At 33.2% G+C, this 13,313-nt stretch overlaps 1 protein-coding gene across 1 annotated transcript; it reads left to right on the top strand.

Annotated features, from left to right (window-relative positions):
• Window positions 1-757: 757 nt before the first annotated feature.
• Window positions 758-1,854, top strand: PG997_010901 (uncharacterized protein; the record flags this gene model as incomplete). Its single annotated transcript, XM_066815216.1, has 2 exons — window positions 758-1,579; window positions 1,606-1,854. 2 exons carry the CDS (start codon window positions 758-760, stop codon window positions 1,852-1,854), a joined length of 1,071 nt encoding a protein of 356 aa, XP_066664506.1.
• Between the last annotated feature and the right edge of the window lie 11,459 nt (window positions 1,855-13,313).

Below are 13,313 nucleotides of genomic sequence, written 5' to 3'. Positions count from 1 at the left end.
ACTGTACGTAAGTTTCTTCTACCCCTTTTGAACTTATCGTCTTTTAGCAATATTATATCGTGCATGTCCTACGATATTAGGATCGTCGCGATCTCGCGCTGAAGTTGGTTGTCCTTAGTGCTCACTAATCGCTGCCCTCAGGCCTGATTTATAAGCGCGCGGGGGAGAATCGTGTGCCAGTCCACTATTAGCCGCTTTGGGGGACGATGTGGGGTGCGACCAATCGATCTGACGTGGTGTTGGAACGCCCAGCAATTTCGATCTACCAACGTCATCGCCCAGCCTCCCAAGATTTCCCAATTCGACACGTTGCACGATGTGGAAAACGATATAATAAGCAAGTTTTGCTAAGCGGTCTGATTAACAATCTTCGTCAAAAGCAAGTCTCGCCGACGTCTGTCGCCATGGGTTGTCGCAATCCTCGAGGTGCGGGACAACGGCCTGGACGGCTTCTCGTGGCCGAAGTGAGACATGTCGCTGTCTGTCACACCACCGTCATGCAGCTAGCGGCGGTCTAGCTCAGCCCTGGCGGCCTTGCAGAATTGGACGGAACACGGGCAAGATATAAAGGAGGGAGAAACTATCCGATTCCAAGCTGACTCGCTCTTCGTACTTACCAATTCGAGTCTACGTGTGCCTCTACGCAAGGGATTGAGCGAGATCGTTCTTCTTACTAATAGAGCATTGGAGTCTTTCCTTCCCACTTTTGAATACCTTGATACTTACTCCGGGAATCCACCCGCGACCCTCTGTCGTCATGGCCGAACCCACCATCCCCCGCGACTCCCTCATCCTCGTGACCGCCGCCAACGGCCTGATCGCCTCCCACATCGCCGACCAGCTCCTCGCCGCGGGCTACCGCGTCCGCGGCCAGGTGCGCAACCTCGAGAAGTGCGCCTGGATGACGTCGCTCTTCGACCGGGCCTACGGCCCCGGCCGCTTCGAGCTCGCGCGCGTCTCGACCCCCGCCGAGATGACGGACCCGGCCGTCTGGGACGCGGCCATGCGCGGCGTCGCGGGCGTCGCGCACGTGCTCGGCGCTGTGGATCTGAGCGTCCGCGACGTCAACGCTGCGTTCGCGGAGGAGTGGCCGATGCATGCCGCGGTGCTGGACGCGGCGAAGCGCGCCTCTTCTGCTTCATCCGACGGGCTGATGCGCGGCTTCGTCTTCACGAGCTCGGCGTGGGCCGCGTACACGCCCGACGCGTCGCTGAGGCAGACGCTGAGCGCCAAGTCGTGGAACGAGACGGCGCTGGACCTGTCCCGGCCGTCCAACGGGATCGTGACGTTCGACCCCGCGCACGCGGACCCCAAGTACATGCTCGCGCCCTTCATGGCGATCAAGACGCGGCTCGAGCGGGCGTTCTGGGCGTGGGTCGAGAAAGAAAAGCCCGGCTTCGCGTGCAACGCGGTCCTGCTCGACTGCGTCATGGGCCGCTGCCTCGACCCGGCGGGGCCGCAGGGCGTGCCGTCGACCGCGGGCATGGTGCGCTGGGTCTGGGACGGGACGTACCGGCAGGTGCTGGACGCGATGCAGCCGCAGTGGCACGTCGACACGGGCGATGCGGGGCGGCTGTTCGTCGCGGCTCTGACGCAGGGGGGAAGGACGGGGTGGTGGACCGGGAGCGGATCTACGGGTTCGGGGAGCGGTTTAGCTGGTTCCAGGTGCGGCGGCTGATGATGGAGTGGTACGGCGGAGACCGGGAGGAGGAGATCGTGCCCGTGAAGGATTTGGGGACGGATCAGACCGAGGTGCCGAATGAGAGGGGGGGCGGAGCTATTGCGGCGGTTGGGGCGGCCCGGGTGGACGGGGTTGGAGGAGAGTGTGAGGGCGAATATGAAGAGTATCTTTGAGGCGGAGAAGGCATCGAAAAAGACTTCTGGTTGATCTGATCTCAGGGGTAAACAGCTGGAATCATCGGTGAGTGAAGGGGCTTTGTTTGTTGGCAACAATGCTCTTATCCGGTTGTCTTTATGTCGAATCTCGTCGAAGACAAAAGCTTCTGTCTACTTTATACACGTTAAAAAGAGAAAGCGCTGTTCTAGGGTCCAAATTTAGCAAGCGTGGGATCCCATTTTATAATAGTATAACAGCGAGGTAATAAAGTGGGATATTGGTTACGCTTATATATTAAATATATAGCCCCTTCACTTTATAAAGTTTAAGCTAATTAAATAAATATAGCCCCTTAATTTATACCCTTACTTACTTTATTAATAAGTTCGAGTAATCCCTTTTATATTACTTATTTTTTACTTAACCGGTTTATAAAAATAAGTTAAGAATATATATTTTAAGCTATTAAGCTTTAGTTAATTATTCACTAGTAAAGTATTATATTTAACGATAGCGTTAACTCGTTCTCAACCCGTTTTATAAAGCTTTTATTAAGGTTTTATAAATAAGTTTATTTATTAAAAATAATAAAACCGAGTTACGAAAAGCCCGAAGTTTTTAACGGCGATATAATATATAATACTTTAAAAGTAATTATAAGAAGTTCGTTTTTTAAAGCCGGTATAAATTAATAAAATTAAAATTAATATAATAAGAATTTTACGTAAATAGAAAATGTAAGACTTGTTTTTTTTAATTAACTAACGTGATTTACCACTACGCGACGTATATTACTTAGCGACGCATTTAAATTTAATTCTAATATAATTAAACTTTAATACGTAATACCTTTATAATTATAATACTTAATTAATTTTAAAAAATATCGAATAGTTTTAATAGTTTAAGCGACACGAAATAAACTAAATTAAATAAATTAAAGAGTAATAATAAAAGTTTATAATATACTCGAATTAATTTTACGTTATCGAATTTACGGCCGAATTTTAAAACGCGAAATCCGACCGAAACGACGTAAATTAAATTTAATTAAAAAAGAGGTACTTCGTAAATATATAATTAATTTAAATATCCGAAGGATACCTCCCGATCTCGCTAGTGTAAAAGATATAGCTAATTCTTTTTACCGCGTCGCGCGGCGGCGACCACGTCGGTAGGCACTAGGTTAGGCGCTTTATTAACCGTAACTCGAACTTAAAGACTAAAATAAATCGTCGGTATAATTATTAAAAGGCTTTTTATAAAGATTTTAAAATTATTTTTATTTAATTTACGCTAATCGCGAATATAAAGGCGAAATACGAGATTATTAACGAAAATATTTAAAATTTTAACGAAACCGGCTTTATAATAAATATAATCGGGTTAATACTCGTCATAATACGCGCCGAGCAGCGTAAAAAAGCGAAATTAGTTTAGCTTAATAATCGGGAATAAATAACGACGATTAAATATATTAATTCGTAAAATTAATATATTCCGCCGTTTTTAATCGTTTAAAACTAATATTACTTCGTGAACTAGTCTCGCGAAACCGATTTACCGGGCGATTAAATAATTAAACCGACTTTTAATAATTAAATTAATAACGAAATAAATTTAAACTAAATTAAACATTTTAATAAATATAACATAGTTTACTATTAAATCGAATATATTATTAAATCGGACACTTTTTTTATATCTCGATATTTTTATATAAGTTTATTTAATTATAACGTTTTAAATTAATTAAAATTATTCGCTATCCGATTCGCTACTTAATTTTATATCTTTTTTACACGTTCGCGCATTGTGACCAGTTTCGCCGCAGTTGCCACAGCGCCTACCGCCCGTCGCACGTCGTTTCGACGAGTCACCATTTTCGCCTTCGTCGATCGGTGAACGCTTCCCTTTTGCCTTTTCGTCCTGTAGCGCTTGAGATTCCTTAATGGTAAGGGCTCCTCCAAGCTGGACTCGTGATTTTTTAGCTTTCCGGCGCTTCGAAAGGGCCAAATTGGCATCTTGAAGGGTGCGGACCTAATCTTTTAATATGGTCACCTTATAAGCTATTCGGGTTATACCCTTCGCTATCTGGTTTACCGTATTTAAAATTAGCGTTAAAAAATTTCTTTAATAGGTTCTTTTTTAATATAAATAAAATGCTTAGTCGTTTATTATAAGTTAAACGGCGTTTAAGGGTTATACGTGCTTAAAATCCCGGGTCGCGATTATTTTAATATAAGCGTTCGAAGTTATATATTTAATTTATTTATTACTTTATTCGAATAATAAAGTATTAAACCGGATACGTTAAATTTAAATTTAATATTAGCTTTTATAAAAACAGTAAAATATACGGCTTTAAACGCGATAAAGAACTTAAGCTTCGTAATATAATTTATCGAGGCCTTAATAAATAGCTTAATTTCTTTCGAATAAACACGTTTTAAAGGCGAATAAAGTGCTATATCGAGAGGTTAAAATAAGTGCGATAAATAAAGAGGTATACTAATAATAATAATATTATTATCCTAGTAGTATACCTCGAATTCGGCCGAAATATAGCTCTCGTGGCCGTCGAGAATTAAGAGGCGGTAGCGACCCTTTATTTACGATTTAATATATTTATTAAAGTGCTTAATTTAATTTAAACTTATCTCGTTATCGGTTTATTTATTAAAAATCGGTTTAATTACTTAATCGCCCGGTAAGCTATTCTCGCGCGACTAGTTCGCGAGGTAATATTAATTTTAAATAATTAAAAAGGCGGAATATATTAGCTTTACGAATTAATATATTTAATAGCCGTCGATTATTCCTAATTATTAAATTAAACCGATTTCGCTTTTTTATACCGATTAGCGCGTATTACGACGAGTATTAACTTAATTATACTTATTATAAAGCTTGTCTCGTCGAAATTTTATATATCCTCGTTAACGATACCGTATTTAGCTTTAATATTAATAATTAGGTTAAACTAGCCGAAAATAACTTTCGGATTTTTATAAAAAACTTTTTAATAATCGTACCGACGGTTTATTTTAATCTTAAGGTCCGGGTTACGGTCGATAAAGCGCCTAGCCTAGTGCTTACCGACGCGGTCGCCGCCGCGCGACGCGATAAAGAGATTAGCCATATTTTTTATACTAGCTATCTTTAAAGGCATCCCTCGGGTATTTAAATTAATTATATACTTACGAAGTATCTCTTTTTAATCGTACTTAATTTATATTTTAAATATCGGATTTCGTGTTATATAATTCGGCCGTAAAATCGGTCGCTAAGGGTAAATAATAAAATAATATAGTGTTTCGCCGTAGCTCTTTAATTAATTCGGGTTAAACCGTTTCGTAACGCTTAAATTATTAAAATTATCCGTTCTTTTTAAAATAAATAAAACATTATAATTATAAAATTATTACGCGTTAAAGTTTAATTAAATAAGTCGGTAATAAAAGTGTTCAATTTAATAATATATTCGACTTAATAGTAAACCACGTTATTAAAACGAAAACGAAAGGTTCCCACCGCCTCTTAATTATCGACAGCTACGAGAGCTATATTTCGGCCGAATTCGAGGTATATTATTAAAATAATAATATTATTATACTCGGTATACCTTTTTATTTATTTTAATCACTTAATATAATACTTTATTCGGCTTTAAAGCGTATTTATTTAAAGAAATCGAGCTATTTATTAAAGCCTCGATAAATTATATTACGAAGCTCGAGTTTTTTATCGCCTTTAAAGCCGCGTATTTCGCTATTTTTACGAAAAATAACATTAAATCCGAATTTAACGCTTTTAATTTAATCCCTTATAATCCCGATAAAGTAATTAATAAATTAAATATACGTTTTTAAACGCTTATATTTAATTTATTTCGTTCGGGGACGGCTAATATTTACGACTTTTAAACGCCGTTTAACTTTTTAATAAATAACTAAGCACTTTATTTATATTAAAAAGAGGGTGTTTATTTATTAAAAAAGCTTTCCGACGCCGATTTTAAATACGGTAAATTAAATAGCGAAAAATATAATTAAAATAGCCTATAAAATAACCCTTACGCGCGATAAAATATATATATTAAAGGAGGCTAATTTAGCACTTTCTAAACGCCTAAGAGCTAAAAAATCGCGAGTTTAGCTTAGAGGAGCCTTTACTATTAAGGAATCTTAATAGCTATAAGACGAGAAGGTAAAAGGGAAGCGTTTAACGCCCGATAAAGGTAAAAATAGTGGTTTATTAAAAAGGCGCGCGACGGGCGGCAAGCGTTGTGGTATCTGCGGCGAAATAGGTTATAATACGCGAACGTGTAAAAAAGATATAAAATTAAGCGAAAAATCGGATAGCGAGTAGTTTTAATTAATTTTAAGCGTTATAATTAAATTAATTTATATAAAAAGGTTAAAAAGTAAAAAAAATATATCGTTAAGTAATATACGTCGCGTAGTAATAAACTACGTTACTCGATAATATTTTAACTTATAAAACTATTAATTATAGTCGTTTAAAAGCGTTATACTATAAAAATATTCGACTTATAATAATACGTTATTTAAAGACCGGTTAAAATATATTTTTTATAGCTATAAAATTTATATATTATAAGGGAATAAATAATAATTCGACGCCGTAAATATTATTTATTACGATAATTTCGGAATTATTCTTAACTTTTTATTTAATATAATCTTTTAGTTTATTATAATATATAAATTAATATTTAATTTTATTAGTATAATTACTTACTTAGCCTTTTATAATAACGCTTTTAATACTTTAAGTTTAATAACTATTCGATGTATTTTTTTAAATAAAGAACACAGGCCCGATTAAGTGTATAACCCTTTAATAAAAGAAAGAATAGTTAAAGCGGTTAATTTTCCGTGTTAAAAATAAGGTTATTCGATATTATAAGCTTCGCGATAACTTAAAACGATAAAGCCTTAATATAGGGAATAAAGAGTTTATTACGTTAAAAGCTTTTTAAAGAGGTAATATTAACGTTATAAATAATAAGTTTAAGTTTATTATTAATTTATTATTTATAACGTGGTTTATTATTAAGTGACCCGTATTATTAAGTGGTTTATTTTTATTATTTCTCGATATTTTTATAAAAGTTATTTTAATTACGATATTTTAAATTAATTAAAACTACTCGCTATTCGAATCGTTACTTAATTTTATATTTTTTTTATATGTTCGCGCATTATGACCTGTTTAGCCGTAAATGTTACAGCGCCTGCCGCCTGTCGCGCGCCGTTTTGATGAACTATTATTTTCGCCTTCGTCGGTCGCTGGACGCTTCCTTTTGCTTTTTTGTCCTGCAGCCTTCGAGATTCCTTAATCGTAAGGGCTCTTTTAAGCTGGACTCGCGATTTTTTAGCTTTCCGGCGTTTCGAAAGGGCTAAATTAGCCTTTTTTAAAGTATATATTCGATTATATATAAAAGTTATTTTATAAATTATTTTAATTATATTTTTCGTTATTTAGTTTATTATATTTAAAATCGGCGTCGGAGAGCTTTTTAATAGGTAAATATCTTTTTTTTAATATAAATAAAGTATTTAGTTATTTATTAAGGGTTAAACGGCGTTTAAGGGTCGTAAGTATTAGCCGTTTCCGGACGGGATGGGTTAAGTGTAAACGTCCGGAGACGTATATTTAATTTATTAATTATTTCGTTTAAATTATAAGTTATTAAGTTAAATACGCTAAATTTAAATTTAATGTTAATTTCCGTAAAAATAGCGAAATATACAGCTTTAAACGTGATAAAAAACTCGAGCTTCGTAATATAATTTATCGAGGCTTTAATAAATAGCTCGATTTCCTTCGAATAAGTACGCTTTAAAGGCGAATAAAGTGTTATATTAAAAGGTTAAAGTAGGTGCGATAAATAGGGAGGTATATTAATTATAATAATGTCGTTATTTTAGTAGTATATTTCGAATTCGGCCGAAATATAGCTTTCGTGGCCGTTAAGAATTAAAAGGCGGTAGCGACCTTTCGTTTACGATTTAATATATTTATTAAAGTGTTTAATTTAGTTTAAGCCTATTTTATTATCGGTTTATTTATTAAAAGTCGGTTTAATTATTTAATCGCCCGGTAAATCGTATTTAATAGCTTAGTTCGCTAAGTAATATTAGTTTTAAACGATTAAGAACGGCGAGATATATTAGCTTTATGAATTAATATATTTAATCACCGTCGACTATTTCCGATTATTAAGCTAGACCGATTTCGCTTTCCTACGCCGATCGGCGCGTGTTACGATAAGGGTTAACCCGATTATATTTATTATAAAGCCGGTCTCGTCGAAATTTTATATATTCTCGTTAACGATACTATATTTAGCTTTAATATTCGCGACTAGTTTAAATTAATCGGAAATAACGTTTAAATTTTTATAGAGAGCCTTTTAATAATTATACCGACGGTTTATTCGGGTTTTAAAGTTCGGGTTTCGGTTAATAAAGCGCTTAACCTAGTGTTTATTAACGCGCTCGCCGTTACGCGACGCGGTGAGGAGATTGGCTATATTTTTATATTAGCGATTTTAAAAGATATCCCGCGGGTATTTAAATTAATTATATATTTACGAAGTACCTTTTTTTTATTTATATTTAATTTATACTGTAAGTATTAAATATCGCGTTATAAAGTTTAGTTATAAATTCGGTAACGTAAAATAATTTTAAGAACGTCGTATATTTTTATAGTATTTTTTTTACTTAATAAATTTAAAGGCTTTCGTGTCGTTTAAATAGTTAAACCGATTCGGTTTTCTTAACTTAAATTAAGCATTATAATTATAAAATTATTACGCGTTAAAGTTTAATTAAGGTCGAAAAGTAGTAAAGGTAAACCACTTAATAATACGGGCCACTTAATAATAAACCACGTTAACGTATTAAATTAATTAAAATTACTCGTTATTTAAATCGTTACTTAATTTTACCTCCTTTTTATATATTCGCGCATTATAATTAGTTTCGCCGTAAATATTACAGCGCTTAGCGCTTATCGCACGCCTTTATTAATTATTAAACGCTTCTCTTTTACCTTTTTATTTTATAGTTTCTAAGATTTTTTAATAGTAAGGGCTTTTTTAAGCTAAACTCGCGATTTTTTAACTTTCCAGCGTTTAAAAAAGGCTAGATTAATATTTTAAAAAGTACGAACCTATTTATATATAATAGTTATTTTATAGGTTATTTTGTTTATATTTTTCGTTATTTAGTTTATAGTTTCGTAGATTAGCGTCGGAGAGCTTTCTTAATAGGCAGAGATTTTATTTTTAATAAAAAAGAGTGTTTCGTCGTTTATTAAAGGTTAAACGGCGTTTTAAGGTCGTAATTATTAAAGGTTCTCGAACGTAACGAAGTAAGTGTAAATATACGAAAACGTATATTTAATTTATTTATTACTTCGTTTAAATTATAAGGGATTAAATTAGAGGCGTTAAATTCGGATTTAATATTATTTTTTATAAAAACAGCGAAATACGCGGTTTTAAAAGCGATAAAAAACTTAAGCTTCGTAATATAATTTATCGAGGCCTTAATAAAACCTCGATTTTTTTCGAATAAGCACGCTTTAAAGGCGAATAAAGTGCTATATCGAGTAATTAAAATAAGTGTAATAAATAAAGAAATATATTAAGTATAATAATATCGTTATTTTAATAATATACCTCGAATTCGGCCGAAATATAACTTTTATAGTTATTAATAATTAAAAGGCGGTAACGACCCTTTTTTAACGTTTTAATATACTTATTAAAGTATTTAATTTAGTTTAAACTTATTTCGTTATCGGTTTAATTATTCGCGGTCGGTTTAACTACTTAGTCGCCCGATAAATCGGTTTCGCGAGATTAATTCACGAGGTAATATTAATTTTAAACGATTAAAAACGGCGGGATATAATAATTTTACGAATTAATATATTTAATAGCCGTTATTTATTCCCGATTATTAAACTAAATTAACTTAGATCTTTTACGTTAATCGGCGCGTATTACGATGAGTATTAACCCGATTATATTTATTATAAAGCCGGTCTTATTAAAATTTTAAAGGTTTTTATTAAAAACGCCATATTTAATCTTTATATTTACGATTAGCGTAAATTAAGTAGAAATAACCTTAAAATTTTTATAAAAACCTTTTAATAATCGTATTAACGATTTAATTTAGTTTTTAAATCCGGGTTACGGTCGATAAAGCGTTTAGCCTAGTGCTTATCGACGAGGTCGCCGCCGCGCGACCCGGTGAGCAGAGTAGCTATATCTGCCACATTAGCTAAGTTAAGAAATATCCCTCGGGTATTTATATTAATTATATATTTCGAAAGTACTTCTTTTTTAATTAAATTTAATTTTAATCTATTCGGTCGGGTATCGCGTCGTAAAGTTCGACCGTGGAGTCGGTAGCTTATAAAAGCTTATAAAACTTAAAAAGCTTTCGTAGTAACCTTTTAATTAATAAGTTTTAAAGGGTTTTATATCGCTTAAATTATTAAAACGATTCGATATTCTAATAATTAATTAAGCATTATAATTATAAAAATAAAACGCGTTAAAGTTTAATTAATATAAATAATTAAAAATATAATACGCTCGGTAATATAATACGCTTAATAATAAACTACGTTATAACTTATATTATTTCTTACTTTAAATATATAACGTAATTTACTATTAAGCGGGCTATATTATTAAGCGGGCCACTTTTTTTATATTATATTATTTTTATATAAATTAATTTAATTATAACGTTTTAAATTAATTAAAATTACTCGTTATCGGAATCGCTATTTAATTTTATATCCTTTTCACATGTTCGCGCATTATAACCTGTCTCGCCATAAACACCGCAACGCCTTCCACCGGTCGCCCTCCGCTTCGACGAACCCCCTATTTCACCTTTATTAGTCGCTCAACGCTTCCTTTTTACTTTCTCGTCCTGTAGCTTTTATAATTTTTATATAATAAAAGCCTTTTTAAATTAAATACGTAATTTTTTAACTCTCCGGCGCTTTAAAAATATTAAATTAGCCTTTTTTAATATATATATTCGATCGCGTATAAAGGTTATTTTATAAACTATTTTATTTATACCCTTCGTTATTTAGTTTATAGTTTTTAAAATTAACGTCGAGGAGCTTTTTTAATAAATAGAGACTTTATTTTTAATAAAAGTAGAGTATTTAATCGTTTATTAAAAATTAAACGGCGTTTAAAGGTTATAAATATTAACCGTCCCCGAACGTAACGGGCTAAGTATAAACGTCCGGAGACGCATATTTAACTTATTAATTACCTCGTTCGGGTTATAAGGTATTAAACTAAATACGTTAAATCTAGATTTAATGTTATTTTCCGTAAAAAAATAAAATACGTAGCTTTAAAAGCGATAAAAAATTCTAGCTTTATAATATAGTTTATCGACGCCTTAATAAACAGCTCGATTTCTTTCGAATACGCGCGCTTTAACGGCGAATAAAATACTATATTTAATAATTAAAGTAGGTAAAAAAATAAAAAAGGTATATTAAGCGTAATAATATCGTTATCTTTATAATATACCTCGAACTACGCCGAAATATAGCTCTTATAATCGTTAAGGATTAAAAGGCGATAACGACCCTTCGTTCGCGACTTAGTATATTTATCGAAATATTTAATTTAATTTAAGCTTATCTCGTTATTAATCTAGCCGTTAAAAATCGGTTTAATTACTTAGTCGCCCGGTAAATCGTATTCGCGAGCTTAATTCGTAAGGTAATATTAGCTTTAAACGATTAAAAACGGCGGGATACATTAACTTTAAAAATTAATATATTTAATAGCCGTCGACTATTCCCGATTACTAGGCTAGACCGACTTCGCCTTTTTACGCCGATCGGCGCGTATTACGACGAGTATTAACCCGATTATATTTATTATAAAGCCGGTTTCGTTAAAATTAAAAATATTTTCGTTAAAAATACCGTATTTCGCTTTAATATTCGTAATTAGTTTAAATTAGCCGGAAATAATACTTAAATCTTTATAAAAAGCTTTTTAATAATCGTATTAACGATTTATTCGAGTCTTAAAGTCCGAGTTTCGATCGATAAAGCGCTTAACCTAATACTTACCGACGCGGTCGCCGCCGCGCGACGCGGTAAAGAAATTAACTATATTTCCCATAATATTAAAATTAAAAGGTATTTTTTCGGGTATTTAAATTAATTATATAATTACGAAGCACCTTTTTTTTATTAAATTTAATTTATATTATAAATATCGAATTTCGCGTCGTAAAATTCGGCTATTAATTCGGTAATTTAAAATAGCGCGGGGAACGTTATATACTTTCGTAGTAGCTTATTCGCTTAAAGGATTTATCGGATTTCGCGTCGCTTAAATTATTAAAATAATTCTATTTTTTTTAAATTAAATCGGTATTATAATTATAAAGATATTACGTATTAAAATTAAAGTGTATTAAAAATTAAAAAGAGTGACCCGCTTAATAATATAGCCCGTTTAATAGTAAACTACGTTAATTAATTTTAAAACTTAATATTAAAAATATATTAAAAATAATACGTTAAACCTTAGCGTTTATTTAATATAAACTATATTTAAAATATTAACTCCCGCTTTTTATAACGTATTTTACTATATCGTTTAAGATTATTATTTCCTTATAAAATATAAGGTTAAAAAGAGAGATAATAATCGAAGAAGTTAAATAAAATATTAGTAACGTTTTAATTATTTAACTTTTAACGAGACTATCGCGATATAAGTATTAACTCGTTAATAAATTTAATCGTTAAGATTAATCGCTTTTACGTTAACGTGGTTTATTACTACGCGACGTATATTACTTAGCGACGCATTTAAATTTAATTTTAATATAATTAAACTTTAACGCGTAATATTTTTATAATTATAATGTTTAATTAATTTTAAAAAGATTAAATAGTTTTAATAATTTAAACGATACGAAACGAAGCGAATTAAATAAATTAAAGAGTAGTAATAAAAGCTTATAATATACTCGAATTAATTTTACGTTATCGAATTTACGGCCGAATTTTAAAACGCGAAATCCGACCGAAACGATATAAACTAAATCTAATTAAAAAGAGGTACTTCGTAAGTATATAATTAATTTAGATATTCGAGGGATGCCTCCCGATTTTGTTAGTGTAAAAATATAGCTAATCTTTTTACCGCGTCGCGCGGCGGCGACCGCGTCGGTAAGCACTGGGTTAGGCGTTTTATCGACCGTAACCCGGATTTAAAGACTAAAATAAATCGTTAGTACGATTATTAAAGGGCTTTTTGCGAAGATTTTAAAGTTATTTTCGATTAATTTATATTAATCGCGAATATAAAGGCGAAATACGGGATCGTCGACGAAAATATTTAGAATTTCGACGAGACCGGCTTTAT

The sequence above is a fragment of the Apiospora hydei genome (genome assembly GCF_038363865.1).
Source record: "Apiospora hydei strain CBS 114990 chromosome Unknown utg000008l_segment0_segment0, whole genome shotgun sequence".
Taxonomy (NCBI): Eukaryota; Fungi; Ascomycota; class Sordariomycetes; order Amphisphaeriales; family Apiosporaceae; genus Apiospora; species Apiospora hydei.
The sequence above is the reverse complement of the archived record's forward strand: the minus strand, read 5'-3'. Positions and strand labels throughout refer to the sequence as shown.